Source organism: Mya arenaria, chromosome 1 (genome assembly GCF_026914265.1).
Source record: "Mya arenaria isolate MELC-2E11 chromosome 1, ASM2691426v1".
In the NCBI taxonomy this organism is placed as follows: domain Eukaryota; kingdom Metazoa; phylum Mollusca; class Bivalvia; order Myida; family Myidae; genus Mya; species Mya arenaria.
In genome coordinates this window covers 44,327,714-44,349,544 of record NC_069122.1, presented here as the reverse complement: position 1 = coordinate 44,349,544, position 21,831 = coordinate 44,327,714, and the positions used below count along the sequence as shown (strand labels likewise).

General features: G+C 34.5%; 1 protein-coding gene and 1 long non-coding RNA gene across 3 annotated transcripts; both read left to right on the top strand.

Annotated features, from left to right (window-relative positions):
• The first annotated feature begins 2,982 nt into the window (after positions 1–2,982).
• Positions 2,983–9,933, top strand: LOC128231029 (heat shock 70 kDa protein 12A-like). Of its 2 annotated transcripts, none has more exons than XM_052943545.1 (10): positions 2,983–3,181; positions 3,532–3,579; positions 4,597–4,732; positions 5,076–5,224; positions 5,833–5,912; positions 6,086–6,227; positions 6,654–6,804; positions 7,504–7,638; positions 7,740–7,948; positions 8,239–9,933. In XM_052943545.1, exons 2-10 carry the CDS (start codon positions 3,571–3,573, stop codon positions 8,947–8,949), a joined length of 1,722 nt encoding a protein of 573 aa, XP_052799505.1. In that variant the 5' UTR covers positions 2,983–3,181; positions 3,532–3,570; the 3' UTR covers positions 8,950–9,933. The 2 variants fall into 2 exon arrangements, with proteins under 2 accessions (XP_052799505.1, XP_052799441.1); XM_052943481.1 differs by lacking the exon at positions 2,983–3,181 and adding an exon at positions 3,186–3,268.
• Positions 9,934–12,940: 3,007 nt separating this feature from the next.
• Positions 12,941–16,556, top strand: LOC128230958 (uncharacterized). The gene is made up of 3 exons (XR_008260289.1): positions 12,941–13,073; positions 15,167–15,301; positions 15,637–16,556. It is a non-coding gene; the product is annotated as an uncharacterized LOC128230958 (long non-coding RNA).
• Positions 16,557–21,831: the final 5,275 nt, after the last annotated feature.

Here is a 21,831-nt window from a genome sequence, read left to right as displayed (position 1 = left end):
ATTTCCATTTTTAACATTATTAAAACAATGATTTCAGCAGTAGTTTTCGGCTCATCATTCATTTGCATTATCAGAATAAAAATAATTAGTAATTCCATCGCTTTAATATTAATGTTTCAAGATAACAGACGTTGACCTCAAATATATCATCCTCACTAGGGCGGCAATCCTTACTAATTGGCGCGTAACGTCGATTAGGGCGGCAATGATAAGCTTGCTATACGCTCCGCTTATGATCCAAATTTTTGTTAATAATTGAAGTCCGATATAAATGGAACAAACTCCAAGCTGTAATAGTATAATTCTTAGTATCAAGTTTCAGTAAGTATTTTGGTCTTTTGATGTGGCAGGTAAAAAAGGCAGAAAGAAACATTCTGATACGACAGATGCTTAGTGTATAGTTTTTGTTGACGCGCTGGTAGAAATGCATTTGCAGGCCTTTTCTCGCTGTCAGCAAAACAATACAAAACACCAGTAGAATTAAACACCGATTTAAAACGGTGGCATATCATCTTTGGAGGCGGGTGAGGCGGGTCCGGGGCTGGTTGTTACATTGATGCACTTCCTGGTTACTTTCTGAGTCTTCATTGTAATAGCAAGATTTCAATATCTCAGGGGAAGGGCAGACACAGTTCCGTTGTCTCTGTCGTGTAGATTTCTCTGATAAGCAACTTGCATTAAGAGTTGCGTTAGTAGATGTAGATGTAGAATGCGTGGTTTGCGTACATGTGATTGCTTGCGTGTGTTGTTCCACAGGTTTATAATGAATGAAACATCATTTTGCGAGTGTTATATCCATTACAACTCAGCCTCATAAAGCAATTACAATGTCAAGTATTCAACTCTACTTTCTAATTCCGATGCTCGGCATTCAAAAGAAACGTTGAATATTGGATGATTCAAAGAATCTAACGCGAGGAACTGAATCGCGTAAAAACAATGGTGTAAGCAATGTTTTATGTCACAGTTGCACCAGTTTGAGGTTTAAATGTTCGTCTTTCAACTACCTCTCCGTCTTCCACTCCTTAAGTCTATGTAACGACGGATTAAGCTAAATATTCGGCTACGACGTATTGTTAATGAGGCAACTCGGTCTTCGAATATGGCTTGCTAGACTTCTAAAAAGAATAATGTGTAGTTTGAAAAACTCAGTGGAATACGATATCCTTATTATATATATATTACGTTTCTGTTTAAGATAAAGCCACACCGCTTTTGCAGACACTGACTCATTAATTGGCTTTTTTTCTTCAACTTTTCTTTAAAACGGTTAAAGTGATTTGATGGCTCCGATTACTCTAGACATACCGTGTGTATACATTATTTAGTTTTATATCAATGTTAAATACTCGTTTAAATGTCATACAAAGGTAAGTTTTAAGTTTTCTTATCCAAATATACACATATGTATTAAAATGCTAAACAATTAGAGTAAAAGTCCATTGTTGGTTGTTTTAGATACATGAGATCATTTATAAAGAAAAATAGGATAGTATACTTAAATTGAAACCATCTGTAGAAGGATTTTTGACCGCTTTTACCAGCGCTCAACCTATTACTTGTAATAATATCTATTAGTAAAGCAATATTTTACTTAAATGTATAAGCCTCACAAAGCTAGAATGATTTTAAAGAATATACAGAATAAAGAACCAACGTATAAATGATTTTGAAGTACTAAAAGAATAGATACATAAATAAAAATCCTGACTACCTATGCTTATCAAACCGGAGCAACTCATTTATCATTTTAAACACGACCATACACATTTAACTTCATCTGACACAGTTACGTGTTCATCATTCGTTTTATGTTCAGCTGCTACCTAGGGGCCGTTTCAATAAAGGATTTTAGTGGTAACTTCAATTATCTTAAACCTGCATAAAGATTTACAATATATGTACATCAACTATTTTTATTTACTCAATTTGGTGTTCATTTTCAATGCTGACTCGAGTTCAAGTCACTCAAATATGTAATAAAATAATGAAACTATGACACTAAGATAATTTTAATTTACGATAAAAATCTTTATTGAAACGCATATAGGTTTTGTAATAGGTTGAGCGCTGGTAAAATAAATAATAAAATAATCAAAGTTATCTGGAGAGGTCTTCCAAGTCTGAAATATCATTTTGAAATACGTTATATACATCTACATATAGACCTACATATATATGGCTGTTCAAAATGACGTTAAAACAGCCTTATGTTTCAAGTCAATATGGTCATTGTAATTGTATATCCTGGCAGTTCAAGAAAACTCCTTTCGAAAGCAGAATATTAAACTAACCACGAAATGTCAATCCAGTGTCTATGTATACAAAATATTCATTTAACGATGTTTTATAATTTACTAAATTAAATAGACTAATGTTGGATACTGTTGTTTTTTTCGACACTTAAAACTTGTATCCCTTTTATGTTTTAATTTAATGACATATTATCAGAATGTCATCAGCAAACTATATCATAATATAAACAATATTAAACAGAAACCGAATCATCATCAAGAAGCCTGTATTTGGCTATGCCTTACAGAGTTGGTGAGGTGAAGTAACTCAACAGTCTGGTAAACATCTATCATTTAATAGTGTATGGAGATAAAGAATTTGGTTCTAAAAATAAACAAAAACGATGTACAGGGTCGGATCCAGGATCGACGTTAGAGGGGGCGTCGTTTAAGAATGTAACCCTTTTTACTTGCCCCCCTCCTTTAGAATCTAAATTTATTTGGTTTAAAGGGTTGGCAGTGGATTGTGGGTAACTCCCAAGCAAAATTTTAACAATCTTTAGACCGAAATTGTGAATTTTGCGGTCTTTCATTACTTTTTTTCACCTATATTGAAATAAAATGTTAACCTTGACGATTTGAGGGGGAGGGGCGCCGGGTGCCCCCACCCCGGATCTGCTAGTGATATAAACAACCAATAAAATATAAACACATGATTATTCAATGTTTAGCCTTCATAGATAACAGATTGTCGCTTGTATAGTATCAACTATAAACTTCGAGGCCATGAGGATAAGATTTCAGCAGTTATTTGCATTGTTCCATTCTATTTCTTTCAACGATCCGTGCCAGTATTTAAAGCATTAAGTGCATGTTTGGACGCATACTTTTAAACTCAGTAGGACCTTTTTTCAAGAAATCGTCAACAGGTACTTTCAATGAATTGGTAGGTATTTTCTTAACTTACTTCCTGTTAAGATAAGTTGAACTTGAAATAACCGGACTGATGGAGTTTAAATAAAGGATCGCTTAAGGTAAACAAGCAGCAAAGGAATAATATTTAAATGTTGGCAACATGATTAACAATAATATATGTGCTTGTGAAAGAAAATGGGCCGTATTGCATTGCATGTAAAATGTATATCGAAAGAGGAAGTATAAAACAAATGGAATAACGCGTCGTGTCATGTATCTACATGTTATCATCAAATCGTAAAGGACTGGAGGATTTATAGAAAAATAGAAAGTAAAGTGGAATAACATTGTTTTCAAATATAATTTCCATTTTTATTTCCAGATTCCAAATCGACGACAATAAAGACAAAGGAATTCCAACATGTCTCTTGTAAGTACACATTCGAATCACTCTATTGAAAAGAACTTATCATTACACAAATATATGATATATGAACATATATACATGTATCTTATACAGGTGTAACGGTCCGCTGTAAGCGGCCGAAGGTGCGTTCATAATAATATTCCGTATAAACGGAAGTACGTTCATACCGGATGTAAACTTGGTTGGTAATATGCAAATTAGCTAAGCCCGGGCTATGTGAGAATAGAGAAGTTAGTGTATATAAATACCAATGGACCCCTTCAGGGTCGAGCATACTTTTCCCTGAAGGGATCTGTTGGTGTTTCATTACGCCAGAAAGCTCGGCTAACTGATATTTGTTTGTTTGTTTGGCTCGCACGTTACACAGGTAAAGATTTAGTAGCAGATCATTTCTTTGAACTTCCTATATTTATTAATACTTGTATTATGTGGTGAGACGGTGACAGTGGTCTAATGGTATAGGTGTCCGCCTTTGATCCAAGAGGTTGTGGATTCGATTCTACCAGGGATACTTTCTACTGGCCTCTCAAAGTGGATCCAGCTCTGATTAAAACCCAGGAAACGGATTCGAGAGTGCTTCTCTAAGATACCATATATCTTCACAATCACGTTAAAAAGAGCAATTATGAGACCGTTATGAAAATTATGTCATTGGTATTGATAGTTTAATGTGCTGCCCTCTATTACTTTTAGTGCGGTCTATTTCAAAGAGCGTGTTGCCAAAGCTTTGTAGTATTATTGTGTTAAGAATGCACTAGAATGCAACATTTCAGTCAAAATATCTCTGTGCCGAAAACCTGACCTCATGAGACATTGGGATCCTATATTGTTAAATGCCAATGTGGTTAGAGTACGCCGCGGTCTCCATCCCCTCTTCTCTAGCGTCAAATTCTGGATCCGCCTCAGCTTATTGTCAAATAGACTCGATATTATTTATTCGTTAGGCCATTAACATACTATCCTTGAGTTTTTTTTGTACGATTCGACGCAGATTTCTCAAGATACCACTTTTTAAAACAGTCGAAACCAATGCTGGTTGCGGCCATAGATTTCGGTACGACGTACTCGAGTTGGGCGTTCTCTTTACTTCATGAATACGAAAATGATCCAACACAGATATCAGCAAAACAGTGGCAGGGACATGAATCGACGAAAGGTATGTAATGTATAATTATATAACAATCTAATGGCGTGCGTTTTAACAATGCATTTACTGCTAAACGGCGTTTTTTATGAATGCAGTCATTTACAGGCAATTTCTTTTCAGTTATTTGAGTCCTTTCAGAGATAAACTTACATGACTTTGAGCCGCTGCACTAAATTTGAATTTCATAAAAAAAACTAATGAAAGGAGATAAACTTATGACGAAATAAAGACTTGGTTCAATATATTATTTTCATCAATTCCTCCATTACATGCAGAGAATTAACATAATCTAACTTATTCGTATAGTCTTTTGTTTTAATTATTAAACGCACATATGCGTTCTTTTGGTAAGGACCAACAACGGTTTTGATAAAGCCCGATGGAAGAACCTTAGAGGCATTTGGCTTTGAGGCGGAGACAAGATACGCAGAACTGATAGATGAAGAGGAGCATGATTCGTACTACTTCTTTAAAAGATTTAAAATGAAATTGTGGAACCAGGCAAGTACATGTCCAGAGTAAGAGAGAAAATTTAATTTATGGAATTCATCCGCTTTCACATCATGTTGTTTGTACTTTCTAACCCAATTCTCTGTGCTGTAATACATCAATATATTCATATTTTCAGTCTGTGTGCCGTTCCAATATTTATACATAAAAGTTATTTATTACTTACTTTATAGAAATCCCCATACGTAAATAACTTGATCATGTTAATTACAATCAATATTTGGCAATACTTCGGGTAATTAGATATCAGGCAATTTACGTTTTACCATTCAATGATTGTGTCATTTCGTATCTTATTGAATAGAAGTTTGTGCACTCGTTTGAGTACAATTATTTTAAAATTTGAAATGATTTTGTAAACATTTGTAGAATATATTGATGAAACAAACACTGACATAAAATGCTGGTATTTCGCGTCAACATGTCGGCCATATGGCTGATTGAAATAGCTGTATCTTAAAACATTAGTTTCAACACGAATCGAAAGCGTTTGAAAAATTCTGATTTAAAAACAATATGTCACCCAAGTATTTTCAAGCAACTCGTTACAAACAAACTAACTTTCGATGTTAATTTGAGGTACTCCCATTTTGTTTCAGAAAATCGAACGGGATATGCTTATTGAGGACGAAAACAGTCGTCATCTATCTGCAAAAACTGTGTTTGCACTAGCAATCAAGTAAGCCAACTAGTTGCACAGACATATTAAATGTGTACGCTTTTTATCAAATAACACTGCAGCATGTATATATGCATTAAAAGTGCACTTCTGTTATGAATATACGGTTGATATATGTCAATAATATACGGTCAATATATGTTACAAACAAATTCTACTTTTTTTACTTGAAGATGGCTCAAGGACGACCTTTGGCGGGTTTCAAACGACAGAATTTCTGGCACAATACGAGAGAATGAGATACACTGGGTGTTGACTGTGCCAGCTATCTGGGATAATGCTGCCAAACAGTTTATGAGAGAAGCCGCTACACTGGTATTCAAAAGTCATAAACGATAAATAAACAAACGATAAAGAGCTTTCAACACAATGTGGGTATTTTTAGAACTGTTAATCGACTATTAAACACTCGATACAATGTGGTGTGCAGAGGACATGAAAGGAAATATGTATTAAGCATTTGGTTTATGAAGGAAATGTAATCTAAAGATTGAGTAAATATAAATCGCAGATACCATGTATTTTTTAATTGATCAATTTTGAAAACATCTGATATATCGTCGTTCTTTATCTTTTTCGATAGGGCAATACGTGAATAGTGTATGAATATATTGAATGATTAACAATCTTATCTAACATTATTATCAACTTTGAAGAACGCATTCATTTTGGATGAGAGTACAATGCGTGCAGAAATGTATTATGTTTAGTGTTTGGCACATATTTGCTTTTTTCCTTTAGGCTGGTATCGAAGAAAAAAAGCTCACTGTTGCTCTTGAACCAGAGGCAGCGTCATTGTTTTGTCGCCATCTACCAATCGAACGAAGCGGAAATGAAACGTCGCTCGGCAAAATGAAAGCTGGACAGAGATATCTGGTTTTGGACGCGGGAGGTATAACTGGCCGATGCCATAGATACACGTAGCCCCAGACTATAGTGTATTTATATACCATTTTTCACAAATGAATATCAATATATTTGTCAATGCTCAGATAATCGCGAAGTCTGAACATAACCAATCTTGAATTGACAAAAATTCTGAATGCTACGCTAAGATATATTATCGTTCAGTAGTGTAGTAATTTTAATAAAATTAAATAACGACTATAACAATTTTGTTATTGATGTTGTTCAAGTTGATACTACTGTACCTTTTGTGTGTGTGTGTGTGTCGTTTAAGGCATCCAACCATCATAAGCTAGTTCTCGGATAGTTCAATTAACCATTTTTTGCAATAAATTGAATTAAAAGGCTGAATACATTTTTATAATTTTCAATAAACAACTTTTAATGTTAATTCATTGTAGTTTGTATTGTTTGCTCTTAATTACTATGAAAATGCTCTTGCAATCAAAAAGGTTGCAGTTTTCAAGGGCAAAGGAAAAGTGTTTGTGAAATGATATTCAGTATAGTGTCTACATATAATTGTTCTACATTTAATACGCTTTTAAATGATACCAAAATTGTTTGATCACCAGGCAGACTGAATTCCCGTATCCGTGTATCGTATACCTTAAGAAGTTACATTCATAGTGAAAGCATGGTGTCTTGTTGATATGTACATAAGCTAGGAGATATTCTATACCTTAAGGTGGGACAATAGACATCACCGTCCATGAAGTAATGCAGTCGATGGACGTTAAGGAACTGTTTAAGGCGAGCGGTGGTGCGTGGGGTGGAACTAAGGTCGACGAAGACTTCAAAGGTTTCATTAATGACATTGCAGGTAACATAAATGATTGTATATATGATAGTTTATACAGCGCGTACGGCATTTTTGCCATTTGAAGTGTGATCAAGTTTGAAAATTTGTATTTTTATGTACAGGCTTCGACGCAATCGCCGATTTAAAGCAAAAACACCTGGACGATTTCATTGACTTGTTTCGCCGATTCGAAAACAAGAAGCGGTCCATTTCCCCAGACAAAGACAGCAAAACGGTTATACCCCTGCCTCTGTCCCTTTGTTCCTTAATAGAGAAACGACAGGGACGAGCCTTGTGTGACCTCATCACGGACACAGTTTACGCCTCTTCGGTAAACTTTATACTTGTTATACTGGTACATGGTGTTTTCCAATTTCGTCTTAAAATATTTTTTAAGCATGGTATGTTCTTTTTAATTATGTATATATATGCAAGTCGTTATGATTCACGATCAGGCAATACATACATATAACAATAAAAAAGAAAATACAGTTTCCAATACTTACCAATACTTTTATTTTAGAAGTCTTTGATTGCTTTACTCAAACATAGAAATATATATATATTACACAATGATCAATGAAACATGATTTCATAAAGAATCTTTTTTACTGTTATTAGGTGTCAATGACAAACGAGAAAGTCAAGATCGACGCTAGCGTTGCTAGACAGTTTTTCGATTCATCTGTTTCAAGCACTATTGAGCACTTGAAGAACATTCTAAGCTTGCCAGTAAACATGGGTGTAGAAGCTATTTTGATGGTAGGTGGATTTTCAGAATCGCCTATGCTTCAACACGCCATTGGCAAAGAGTTCGGAGCTCTGAAAAGAATTGTACCACGGGAAACAAGCCTTGCAGTACTAAAAGGGGCTGTAATATTTGGACACAACCCCAACGCGATCACAGAACGTATAAGCAAATTGACATACGGTGTTAGTATGGTTCAAACATTTGATGCAGCAATACACGTTAGTTCTAAAAAGAAGTGTTTTGATGGAGTGGACAAATGTGTTGATTTGTTTGATAGGCATGTGAAAATTGGACAGAAACTAAAGGTTGGTGAGGCACAGTATAAAGAGAGGTATCATGCAGTAGAATTAAATCAAAAAGCTATGTACTTTCCGATTTTTACAACATATGAAACGAATCCCATGTATACGACAAATCCAGGGTGTAAACAGATCGGAAACTTGGAAATTCCACTATCCGGCAGCGGAAAAGACAGATGGGTCACTGTGAGATTCATCTTCGGAGGAACGGAAATTGACGTTGAGGCAACAGAAGATTCAACTGGAAAGGTTCAACACTTGAAGATCGACTTCCTGGTGTAAACTGAACATTGCAAGAATGCATTAACAAAGCTCCAACAGTGATGCACACTTTTAAAAACAATGAATTAAAATGAAACTTTCTTTATTTTCAATATAGCAATGTTGCACAGTTTTGTTGTATTTAATTTCAATTTTAGCATTAGTATGTTCCACATGTGTTTGAATGATTTTTCTTAGTAATAAATTGTTTTCATATTGAAATAAGAAGGCTACATGTATTTTGATTATCGCAATTGAAACTTCAAATATAAATTGAAAGATTATTATGAACATTTAAATATAAAAAAAAATCCATCTAAGATATTCTTATATTAAGTTTTAATTGCTGTGTCAGTTTTGAAGATATAGTTTTCTTATTTACTTTTCAAAATGTAGTCCTGTGTTTTAATGGATTTATTCCATAAAGAGATTTACCATTTAAGCATTGCCTGATCCATCACATTTAATCCAATTCAGAAATTCTATCAAATTTGGATGGAGAGAAACAAGGTGTATCAGCAAGAAATATTGGCTGAACAGTTTATGGGGTTTATTTGTATTTTGTTGAGTATGTTATTTCATATTGCTTTAAAAAGTATTGTTTATCAATAACTGATTTAATATTTACATTCGCCATAGTTTTCTGTGCAAACTAAGTTTGTTAATTAGTCCCTGATCTTCCCTCGACAAATTACATACATTGTAATGTTGACCATAAATCTAAACTATTTTTTTTATCTAGAAACATGCAAATATGAAATATACGTTTTTTGGGGTTATTATATGGTTGACAGTATATATTCTGTTTCAGTATGGTGTTTGGATCAACTATCTAAATGTACAACATACTAAGTATTAAACAATTTTAATATATAAAATGTTAACTAATCAATGTTTGTTTAGAGTGTATAGTGTTTGCCTAAAAAATGTATATGATATACGTGATCATGCTCTTTTTGTCACGTGTTTGGGACATGAGTTTAGATAAATAGACTTGTAAATGTGTCGATGGCTTTAATACCGTCCATAAGTTCTATGGTGGAAGGCTGTCAATAAAGATATTTTCATATAAGTCCCGACCATAAAGCGAACATTTAAAACATGTATTTTCATTATTTTACATTACGGTAAGCTGTACCCTCACAGATTGACCATTTTAACAACTTTTTATTTTTTTTGTCTTGGAAAGAGCATATTTTTGCGTAAATATCTGCAAACCAATGATATAAGATTCCTGACAAAAATCAGATCGTAGTTTTTCATAATTATGTTCGAACATTAATGTTTTTTGGCTTACACCGTTACTAACGGTTTAAGAAAAACGCATAAAACATCAATTTTTGAACTTATACATAAAAATATGCGATCTGTTTTTTGTCAGCAGTCTTATATAATTGGTTTCCATGGATTTTGCCAAAAATTAGCTCGTTCCAACACAAAAAAATAAAAAAGTTGTCAAAACGTTCAATCTGTGAGAGTGCAGCTTTAAGACAACACAAGTTCAAAGTTATATTTCTACTTACACCCAATTTAAGAACGGACTAATTCTTGACAGATTCACATCAATTAGTTCCCTAAGATACCGATCGCCTCGCCGTAAAACACCACATCAACGCATTATTTTCGTATCTGGATCAATTTATAAAACATAGCACATAACTAACCAAATTTTCATATAAATTTACCCGACTTTTTTATTTCCGAAATTTAGTTCGCTCGTTCTCTTTCCACTAGTCCAAACGCAAGTACTCAGGATGGATATATGTAGTGTGTCGTTAGCCGTTTATTTGTGTTCATTTTATTAATGCGGGAGTCTGTCATTTTGAATATCGAAAACACGAATACAGTGCCGACAGGGTTTGAAACAAAGATTGCAGCTTTAGTGGAAAAACTATCAGAAGAAGAGCATGAGATTCAGGAATGGAAACTAAAAATAGAAATACTAGAACGACATATGGTGGAAGTAAAACGGAATAAGGAAAAAGGAAAGACGTTATAGCTGTTTTTCTTTCTTGAATCAATGAACGACATATCTTACAATCTTTAAATTATGAAAGTGAGATCCTTAAAAAAGGGAGGACACATTTAACCGGAAGCATGGAACTAACTCTTAGTTATGAATACAGCAGCCTCGATTTGAAAAAAATAAACAGTTCATTTACGGCAATTAAAGGTGGACACTGCCTCCTGGAACAGCTTAAAAAAGCGGTTATTTATTTCCATGAGTCATTTATATACATGTATGTTAATGGTTTTAGGGGAATCTTCGACAAAGGCGAAAACATGATTTTTTACGTCAGTTACAATGCACGGAACACTAGTACCATTGTTTCCTTACCTTAATTAAATTCATTTTGCGACAAACGTGTGTTTGACTAGTTCTACCTAAATTTAATGCAATAATGTAGTATTATCATTTGAGTGGCTAACTATCATTGTCACAAAAATAGAGAATTGTCCAAAGTGTGCTTACTTTTTCTAGAAAATATTGCTTTTATTCTATTTTACGTGATGGCTTTTACGACCAATGTAATATGAATTGCGTGCACGTGCTTAAGCACTGATATTAATCTGTATAACCCGCTTCATGGATAATAGATCCACAGAGACGATTTTGAAGTGACAGCACTGAAAACGTAATCAACAACGATATCTCATGTTTTTACTTTATTCACTTGTTTATTCTAATTACGCTTATTTCATAATGACGTCATTTCCAGATACGCAGGTTAACCAGTTAATCATGGATATGTCTTAGCCTTTGATGTTTTTGTTTTTTTGATAATCCACCACAGTTTAACTAATCGGGCTTTCGATATCAGAAACAATAACGATAATTATTGATAAAAGACAAAGACGTTTAATGACGGGACATAACACCTATGTGACGAGAATCTGTTCATCCGTCCCATTCGGAGCTCATCGGCCATTTTTCTCGAAAACAACCTCGGATGTATTTGGACGGTTTACATACTCAGAAATTAGTATGTTTAAGTCCTTAATTTCAATTTAGCAGTTAAAGTTAATGACTTAACTCTTGTAAATCTTTATTTTGTTTGCAATAATACACTTCACTGGCAATCAATTTAAACCAATATCAATAAATACAAGCTAAAACACAACATTTAATAAATGATATAATTCAAACATTTACGAACTACTTCAACTAGTGTACCGGCATACATCCGAGGTTGTTTTCGCGAAAAATGGCCGAGGAGTTCCGAATGCATTCGTCCTATTATCGATTGTTATGATAATTTATTTAGATCAAGCGTTTAAGATATGTTCAAGGTACAAGTGTGCGCAAGTGTGTTGCTTGCGTATGTGAGTTTGAGCGATCGTTATTCATGTCTGCAATATACAACATAAACTACATTCTCTTTGACTTTAAATCAACCGGTAAATGAGATAATGAAACGGAATTTTAATGCCCAGTGAGTTATACTTATGTATGTATGAAGCAATGGTTAATGGGGGGCATATGGAGTGTGTATTAGAATTAATATAGTGAACAGAACATTTCATTGAATCAGATACTCGCACGCAAATCCAAGATTGGATAACGCGCACCTTCCAAAACTGTCAATATTAACATTATTGTGCCTTTCGTGTTGAAACAACACCGCCATAAATATGATTGTGTTCTCCCGAAGGATCTTTCGTCAAGAATATTTTCTCATTTCACTACAACTGGCCTTAAGTGCTATGTAAAAAATAAATCTTTACTTCCTAAGTTCGTATTTGGTCCGTAGTGCAGTTATTTATATCTTTGTCCTACGAGATCCTTATCGTTTTAAAGGCCAATGCTAGGTGGCATTGGCGATGCTCTATATTTAGTTAATGTCAATGAACAGTACTTTTGTTTTTATATTTTGAAATGGGATAGTGCTTTCGGAAGGCCTTCCATTCTGAATATACTTTAAGCAGTTTATGCTGTGTGTTATTTTTACCAAAGAATTTGAAGGAGGTTAACTATCTTGCAGATTTTTACAGCTTGCGCTAAAGCAGATTATGATATGTCTTTGGATCAGATTAATCTACCATTCGATTAACTTTTGCTTCGTTTTTTTCAGTTCTTAGCCGACGTACGAGAGGGGTAGTTGATCATAGACTTGAACTTTTTGTTGGCAAGCCGGGTCCCCCAGGTAAAAACTACTAGTATAGGGGAACCCAACTATCAAATAAAATAATTTCAATAGAACGCTCTTATATAGCTCACTGATAACATAGTAACCTATTGGATATTATTATATTAATATTAGAAACAACAAGAAAAAACGAGCATCTTAAGTCTACTATTCATTCATGGCTAAAAGATATAATATTAGGCTTACATCATTCAAAGTTGTGAAATGTCTGTTATATGTCTTCTATTGATTGTTACATGTGAAGGTAAAGAAATCACTATGCCTAATTGTTAAGTTTTTTTATACGCAATTATAATGGTTGATTTTATAAGCCTAAAACACAACGCCAACAAAAGCATTTTGTTACTGTTTTTTCCGTATAAGTATAACTCAAAAGTGTATTGATATGTTTTAAATTAAATAAAGTCCTAGTCTAGCATAATCATATGTGCATTAAGTTTCGATAAATATGATTTACTCGCGGTCTACCATCAAAATAGGTGCATTAAAATTCGTTGAATATGATGCACCCGCGGTCTTCCATCATCATTTGTGCATTAAGTTTTGCTAAATAGGATACACTCGCGGTCTGCCATCATCATATGTGCTTTAAATTTCGCTACATATGATTTATTCATGGTCTACCATTACCATTTGGCATTAAGTTTCGCTAAATATGATGTACTCGCGGTCTACCATCATCATATGTGCATTAAAATTTGTTAAATATGATGTACTCGCGGTCATCCATCATCTTTTGTGCATTAAGTTTCGCTAAATATGATACACTCGCGGTCTGCAATCATCATATGTGCATTACGTTTTGTTAAATATGATTTACTCGCGATCTACCATCATCATATGTGCATTAAAATTCGTTAAATATGATGCACCCGTGGTCTTCCATCATCATTTGTGCATTAAGTTTTGCTAAATATGATACACTCGCGGTCTGCCATCATCATATGTGCATTAAGTTTCGTTGAATATGATGTACTCGCGGTCTACCATCATCATATGTGCATTAAGTTTCGCTAAATATGATGTACTGGCGGTCTACCATCATCATTAGTGCATTAAGTTTCGCTAAATATGTTGTTCTCGCGGTCTACCATCATCATTAGTGCATTAAGTTTCGCTAAATATGATGTACTCGCGGTCTACCATCATCATTAGTGCATTAAGTTTCGTGAAATATGATGTACTCGCGGTCTACCATCATAAAATGTGCATGACGTTTTGTAAATATAATGTACTCGCGGTCTACCATCATCATATGTGCAATATGTTTTGCTAAACTTGATGTACTCGCTGTCATCCATCATATGTGTATTATGTTTCGTTAAATATGATGTACTCGCGGTCACCCATCATCATATGTGCATTACATTTTGCTAAATATGATATACATGCGGTCCTCATCATCATATGTGCATTAGGTTTTGTTAAATATGATGCACTATGGTCTACCATCATCATATGTGCATCAAGTTTCGTTAAATATGATGCACTCGCGGTCTTACATCATCATATGTGAGTTTTGTCTTTGATAGACGTATATTACCTGTTATACAGCAATGCAGTCTTAACAAAGAACTTGTAAATGGAAATGTCTTTATCTTTTTAATGCAATATCTTTATTGAGCCGCTGTTATGATCCTGCATAAGATTTAACGTTTGGCATAACTTACTTCCTCACCATAGCTCTTCTTAAACACGTATTAACATAACGAGAAAGCAAGGACCAGTACAAGATATGTCCAAAAGGAAATAAGCGAGTTCTGGCACATAGAGCGTGTATTATGATATCGGATTCCAGTGGTTTTCCACTGACCGTTCCAGAGCGGTATTCCCATCATTTATCGGCACAACTATTTTGATGGGTGTGTGGTAAGCTTGTGGTGTATTTGTGTATGTGTTTGTACGTTTGTGTCTCTAGTTTAGTTATGTCTGCCCCACCCCCTTGCTTTGTGCCTCTAATAACGGAGTGTTTTTGAATGTTCGACTACTTGGCTGTAGTTTCAATTGCACTATTAAGGGACAATCAACACCAAGAGTAAGGTCCCAACCATCCGGCATCATCGATAGCTCTGACTATTTTGTCTCGTCAGGTATCCCTGGACACCAAGGCCCACCAGGCAGAATCTGATCTAGAGGTCAGAAAGGCCACAAAGGCACCAGTGGAAACCCAGGTTTACGCGGACCGCCAGGCCCATACGGGCATCCTGGCTGGCCCGGACCACCAGGTATTGGAGCCGATTTGTTACTTTAAATCTTGAATAAAGTTGTATGTATGATATCACTACAACCTTAACCTGTATATAAATAGTTATATCAACTTAAATGGTTCAACGAAGTTCTCGATGGCCAATTGTTCCTGTCCTTGACATGTCGTTGCTGTTCGTCATTTTATTGAGGTAGTTCTGTTTCCTTAGTATATTTCTTGGATATGGATACACTCAAAATAATAGCCCTTAAATCAGACACAGGAACGATTACTATATAAGTTATTCCTTTCCTAAGTGTTTTTTTTTCTTTTATAATTGTGCAATCTTATTTAGTGTGTATTCATTACTTACAGGTCTTTTCGGCTTCCCGGGCGAGATAGGTGAGAAGGGTTTCCCTGGATACGACGGAATCCCTGGGATTATCGGTGACGTAGGCTGGGCTGGTGTAAATGGCAAACATGGTTTTAGAGGCCCTCCTGGGTATCTTGGTCATGTGGGTTTTATTGGTATGCCCGGGCCTCCAGGCATCAAAGGTGATGTGGGGATGCCAGTTATGCTTGATTGTTTACGTTTGTAGTAAACAGAATTCATTGTTACATCTACACCGGAATAAAACCGACTGAAAGCAACCAAAAATGTCAAATGATTCATGAGTAACTAGATTCAAAATATGTAGCAAGTAACATACCCCTTTACTTAATTTTTGCTATTGGATATAATTAGTTACAATGACTAACTTACGTATTTTTAGTCCAAAATTTTACACTTCTGTGCTATATAGCAGCTGTTTATGATGACAACATATTTCAGTTATATACAATAGCTATAGCTTTTGACTGTATGTATTTGCTTAAACACACATCGGATGAGTGCAAATTGCATTACAATCTTGTAATGGCTTAGTTGGCTATCATAAATGTTATTTTGCGAAACACTGAGCTTGTTCAAATCTTAATCAAATCAAAATATTAAAATAAGTTTATCTCATTTGTAACATACTTATAGCTCTACATAAATGTTGTATTGTTTACATTTAACTCGTGTCTATTTTCTAAGGCATCCAGGGAATCGCCGGCGTTCCAGGTGACGTGAGATTTTATGGAGAAGCTGGTCTGATGGATGAACCTGGCTTTCAAGGACCAGAAGGGGAAATGGGTCTCAAGGGGCCAAATGGTGAAAGAGGAAAACAAGGAGACATCGGACCATGGGGACCTGTTGAAAGTCCGGCACCCATGTATGACCATGTTTGGTGCTGCATCGGCTGCATTTGATTACGATGCTTTTAAAAATGTAACTGCTCAGAGACGGATGATGGCCAATCAAATTGCTCCTTCGAAAGTGGACCACCAGCTGAAAACATCAGGAAGTCCAGAAAGATGGCACTTCCGGTATACATGCACCCCACCCGGTACGCAAGTAGTTCCGGTAGCAACTGGTCGTATGATTGGAAAGGCGCCTTTTATATATGGACCACCACCACCGGGGACAAAAGTTCAAGGTCAAAGTGTTGATATATCTAAGGTCACTACTTTTATATAAATTGGTTTACAAAACCGACGGGTCTAATTTTCCGAAAAGTACAAAAAAAAAAAAAAATGAAGTTCTCTTTTTTTCAAAATTATTTTCCGACAGTATTAATTTTGGTGCGAAACGAAAGAAATACGAACAGATAACAGTACGAATGCAGTAGATCTCGACAGGTTTGTTGTTCCGTAGCCGTATTCGCCAATTTATAGTAATAGCATGTGAGCCAGTCAACTGTTATGGCAGCGCCGGTGGCAATGGCGGAATTGACGATAGCAGTCATTCTTTGTATGAAATAATAAATTAAAATATGCAGGGGTTGTTAAAATAACAATAGCAGTAAACATTGGTAAATTGTACAAACAATAACTGTCACGTGATTGTTATTTTTCCCCGCCAATTTAGGCCATGAAAATATTGTTGTTTATAGATAAAAAACAAATATAAGTGTCAGCGGCTGCCATCGAATTAGTAGACACAAATATCTGTAAATTATGTGTGAGAAAAACATTTTATAACATTTTATGGTTAAATATCAAATGTGTGCAGTGCAGTAAGTGTGAGATGTGAAATCGAAAGTAAAATTTCTAAGTTGACACCGGTGAGTAGTTTCACAAATTCGATCGGTGGTGTTTATGGATTTTAAATCACAAAATGGTTTGGAAATACTTGTCATCGAGTCAAAATAAAGATTGTGTTTATTCTAGATTACATGTTTATTCATGTTTGGGTTAATATGAGTAAAAACAATAAAAGAGTTGAACACATGTGCCAATGACAGTTACTAATGCCAGTAGTTGTGTGCAAAACATTTAGATAAAACAACACTGCAATTGGTAATTATTTCACTTTATTGACATTTTCCAATATTGAAATAACTGAAACAATATTTAGAAAATGTAATGTATTGTTATAATACAGTGCGTTTTTTTGTATTTTAATACGTAAAATTCGCCTTCCCTTTTTTCAATTTAATATGTGTCAGTTTTTAAGTGATCTGCATTCACTTTTGCTTTAGCATACCCTTAAAGCTTAACAATGTCTTGCTGAGTGATATTCAATGTATCTTTGATACAAAGTGTAGTTTATACATGTAAACATGTTTTAAAGTCAATTGCATTGATGTTTTATATGCACAGTATGTAAAATTTAAACTGTATGCTTAATTAGAACTTTGAAAATTTGAGTGTATTAAAACATGCATTAATAGCAGTTTATTTTTTTAAATGTCACGTAAATGATATAAATTTTCAACGTTTTTATGTTGTTCTCTGATTTTCAGCCTTTAAGAGTATGTTTTCTGTCTTTTTTTCCTTTTTCTGTTGTTTTTGTTCGACGACCCGGTGGACATTTTTCCCAAAAATTCTTGTAAACCAAAAAATAAAAAAGGAGTGGCCTAATGAAGATATTTTACGAGATATGAGCTACGATTCTGAAGATGGAGATATCTTGACGGAGGAAGAGTATATTAAACTGTTGAAGAAAGAGGAAGACGGTTTTATTGATGATCAGTTTAACAATGGAGCCATAACATCTACACCGGTACTATTTTAAGATCAATTCAACAATGAGACCACGACATTTGCACCTGAGATGTATGAAGATATTTCAGAGGAATATTCTGATGCACATTCCGAAGATTGATCTGATGAGAGTTCGTTTTCGTTAACATACTGTTCACTTATTCAGTGTTTGATATCAAGCATATTCAAACTAATGTTTTTTTATTGTTGTCAAAATGCAACTTACGATTTTAAAAAAATGCAGTTGCATACACATACATTTAGCTTAAATCTAACAAACCTATTTCTATTATATAATAAATAGTAAGAGAAATAAACACATTCAATACACTTACATCGTCAGTTTACCTTTAATTTGCAATATAGAAATAAAGAAATATTGAAATATTTAAGGCGACAATAGAAGTCAAGAACTACAGATTATAATAATTATTTGTTTTTTTTATTATTTTACCTAAAGCCTAGAAGGTCTAAATGATTATGAAGATTTGTGAAAAATAATCATCCCACATATTCAAACACTTATAAAAGGCATTTCCTAACTTAAGTCATATTATTTTTTTCAGATTTTGTCAAAAATACGTTTATACATTTTTAACATAAACAGTGAGTAGTTTAAATAAAGAGAATGAAAAAATACTGTCTAAGCAAATATACAAAGACATATTATATAAAAAGCGAGAAACTTAAATTAGAGAATGGCTTAAGTTGGGAAACCCCTTTAAGATATCGCTTGAATACTGGGTCTGCTCTATATCACTGGAAGCTGTAAAAGCTTGTTTAGTTTGAACCGTTGTTTAGTCACAGCACCTGATGAATATTGTGATATGTTGTTGCCTAAAACTACACAAAGCTGGACCAAGTTCGCGTGAATAATGTCCTCCAAAAGCCAAGAATGCAAACATGCGAGTTACATGATTGAATAGTCAGTCAGCCAGTTTAAATATCCTAGTATTGGTTTCCACCGTCGGTGTTGATAATTTTGGCTTTCATGCCCTGAAAACAAAATACAATATAATTGTACGTCTAAGCGTGATTGTGAAGATATCTACAAATGATAGGTTTACCCTTATCATTTTGTTAGAAGGATAATTATCACCAGCTACATTATTGAGCTGAAGTAATGCACTATTGTGAACTGAAAATTAGGCAGAGTTATTAGGATAGTGACCGAGGTGCTTTATATATAATATGTGCTTGTTGTGTGTATCTCGTTTAATATTATGCATTAAACACTTTGCCTCTGAACAGGGTCATCGTGAAACTTGGCATTTGATTTACCCAAAAAGTTACCATTGTTTAATTAATATAAAGCACACCAATGTTTGATTCAAAACTGTACCATTGTGTTGAAAGCCGAGCGAATATTGCTTTGTCTATGACAGCCACTAGACACTACCTTATCATTTTATCCGTTTACCATGAGTTTAATGTTCGTTTACAGTTTATCTGCTGACGTCCGTCGACATGTATTGCATTTGATCTCTTTAAAGGCCGCAATTAATCATAGTGGTCTTGATAAATAGTTTGATACGGAAACAATCGTTGTCAATACCTAAGTTATAAGGTCAAACTAAACAACAGCAACTGTGTACAGTAAGGTGCCACATGTAAGACATATCGCTGTCAAACTTGATCAGAATGTTTGTCTCGACATAAGGTCGAACAGGATCAATACTGTGTCATATTGGTCAACAGTATTGCCACTATGTTCAATCAAATAAAGTCCTGTAAACATACTTGAGGTCCATTCGGGATGAAAATGTGCATCCCAAAATTAAAGGCAAATTAAATTCTATATCACTATTGGTCAAGACCAATCTTATAAAGTAACAATATAGTGAACACTCGTGAACACGAGAGTCCAAACTTATTCAAACATGGCTTGCATGTGTATTGTCAAGACAACTTAATGCTAAGTTATTTTAAGTCTGAAACTGGGTCAGTGGAACAAACCATACCATGGTATACACTTAACGCGCAACAAACATGCCTCGTTTGTTAAATAACGGAAGGTCATAATGTTTGTTGAGGTGACATCTGGAACGTGTTGTTATTTGATAGCCTATGATTAAACCAAACCTGGACTCCAAGTGCCACTTTGTGTTATAATCTAAACAAATGTAAGACAAAACCATAGGCAGAAACATATCTTCAAAACGTTTTGATTTAACATAGTTGTTTTTTAATCTGATAAAGGGTAACAGATTTACGTTATAGCCGATCATGAAACAAAAGTGTTTGCATCAAAGACTTTAAGCATTTCGTTTAACTTTGAATTGTTTCCTAACATTCAAGCTATCGTAGCCTTCAACAAGTTGATGACCAGTGAAGGCTTCATACACATTGCAAGCATAGTTATAAATTTACTCACTAACATTTTATTTTAGGATCAAAAATATATTACTCCCTAATACATTGAATGACACAATATATCACAAACATACGTACCCTTGCATCTGAAATGGAGCACCAGAACTGGTGGTTAGGACACAGCCGCATACCAGATTTCTTATTGGTTTTCAAACATCTCTTCGTTGTCCTCTCCTGAAGTATATACGTAAAGACGGTTTCAGCTAAAATTTCGGCTACGACGTATTGTTAATAAGGCAGCTCGGTCTTCGAATATGACTTGCTAGACTTCGAAAAAGAATAATGTGTGGTTTGAAGAACTCCAAGGAATACGATATTCCTCTTTTATATTAAGTTTCGGTTCCAGATGAAGTCACACGGCTGTTGTAGACTATGGCCCTATTGAGACCGTAACATTACCTTAATGTGGCTCATTAATTTGCGTTTTTTCTTTACTTTAAAAAGGTTCAAGGGACTTGATGGCTCAGACAACTCTAAACATACCGTGTGTATACATTATTCAGTCTTATATCAATATTAAATACGTGTTTAAATCTCAAACATATGTATGTTTTAAGTTTTCTCATCCAAATATACATATGTGTATTAAAAAAGCTAAACAATTAGAGTAATAGTACTATTGCAATTCAAATTTGAAATTGTTTATTCTGGCAGTTCAAGAGAACAACTTCCGAAAGTAAAATATTAAACTAACCACGAAATGTCAATCAAGTGTCCATGTATACCAAATATTTTTTTCCAGTTACGTTAGCGGATTAACGAATATCTTTCCTGGGTTACATTTAGGACAGTTTCATTTAACGCCTTTGGGACCATCTATCAACAAAGGTATGGTATGGTCCAAGATGACCCATATCTGAAAAGCGGAATTCTAGATTGAGTTAGCATATAAACTCGTATCTGACACTCGCTGTAGTTCCTTGTCTTAAACTTATAGGTCGTATGCTCCTTAAAACTTTGAATTCAAATGTCCAAACCAAACGAATGTTGAATCAATCATGCAACAATGTTTAAAATAAAACAAATCAATCACGGAATGTCTGATGTGTCTGTTGCATTTATCTTCATAACAGGTTATTCAGTTCTGAGATTTATATCCATTTTGAAGGAAAACATGTTCATGTTTTA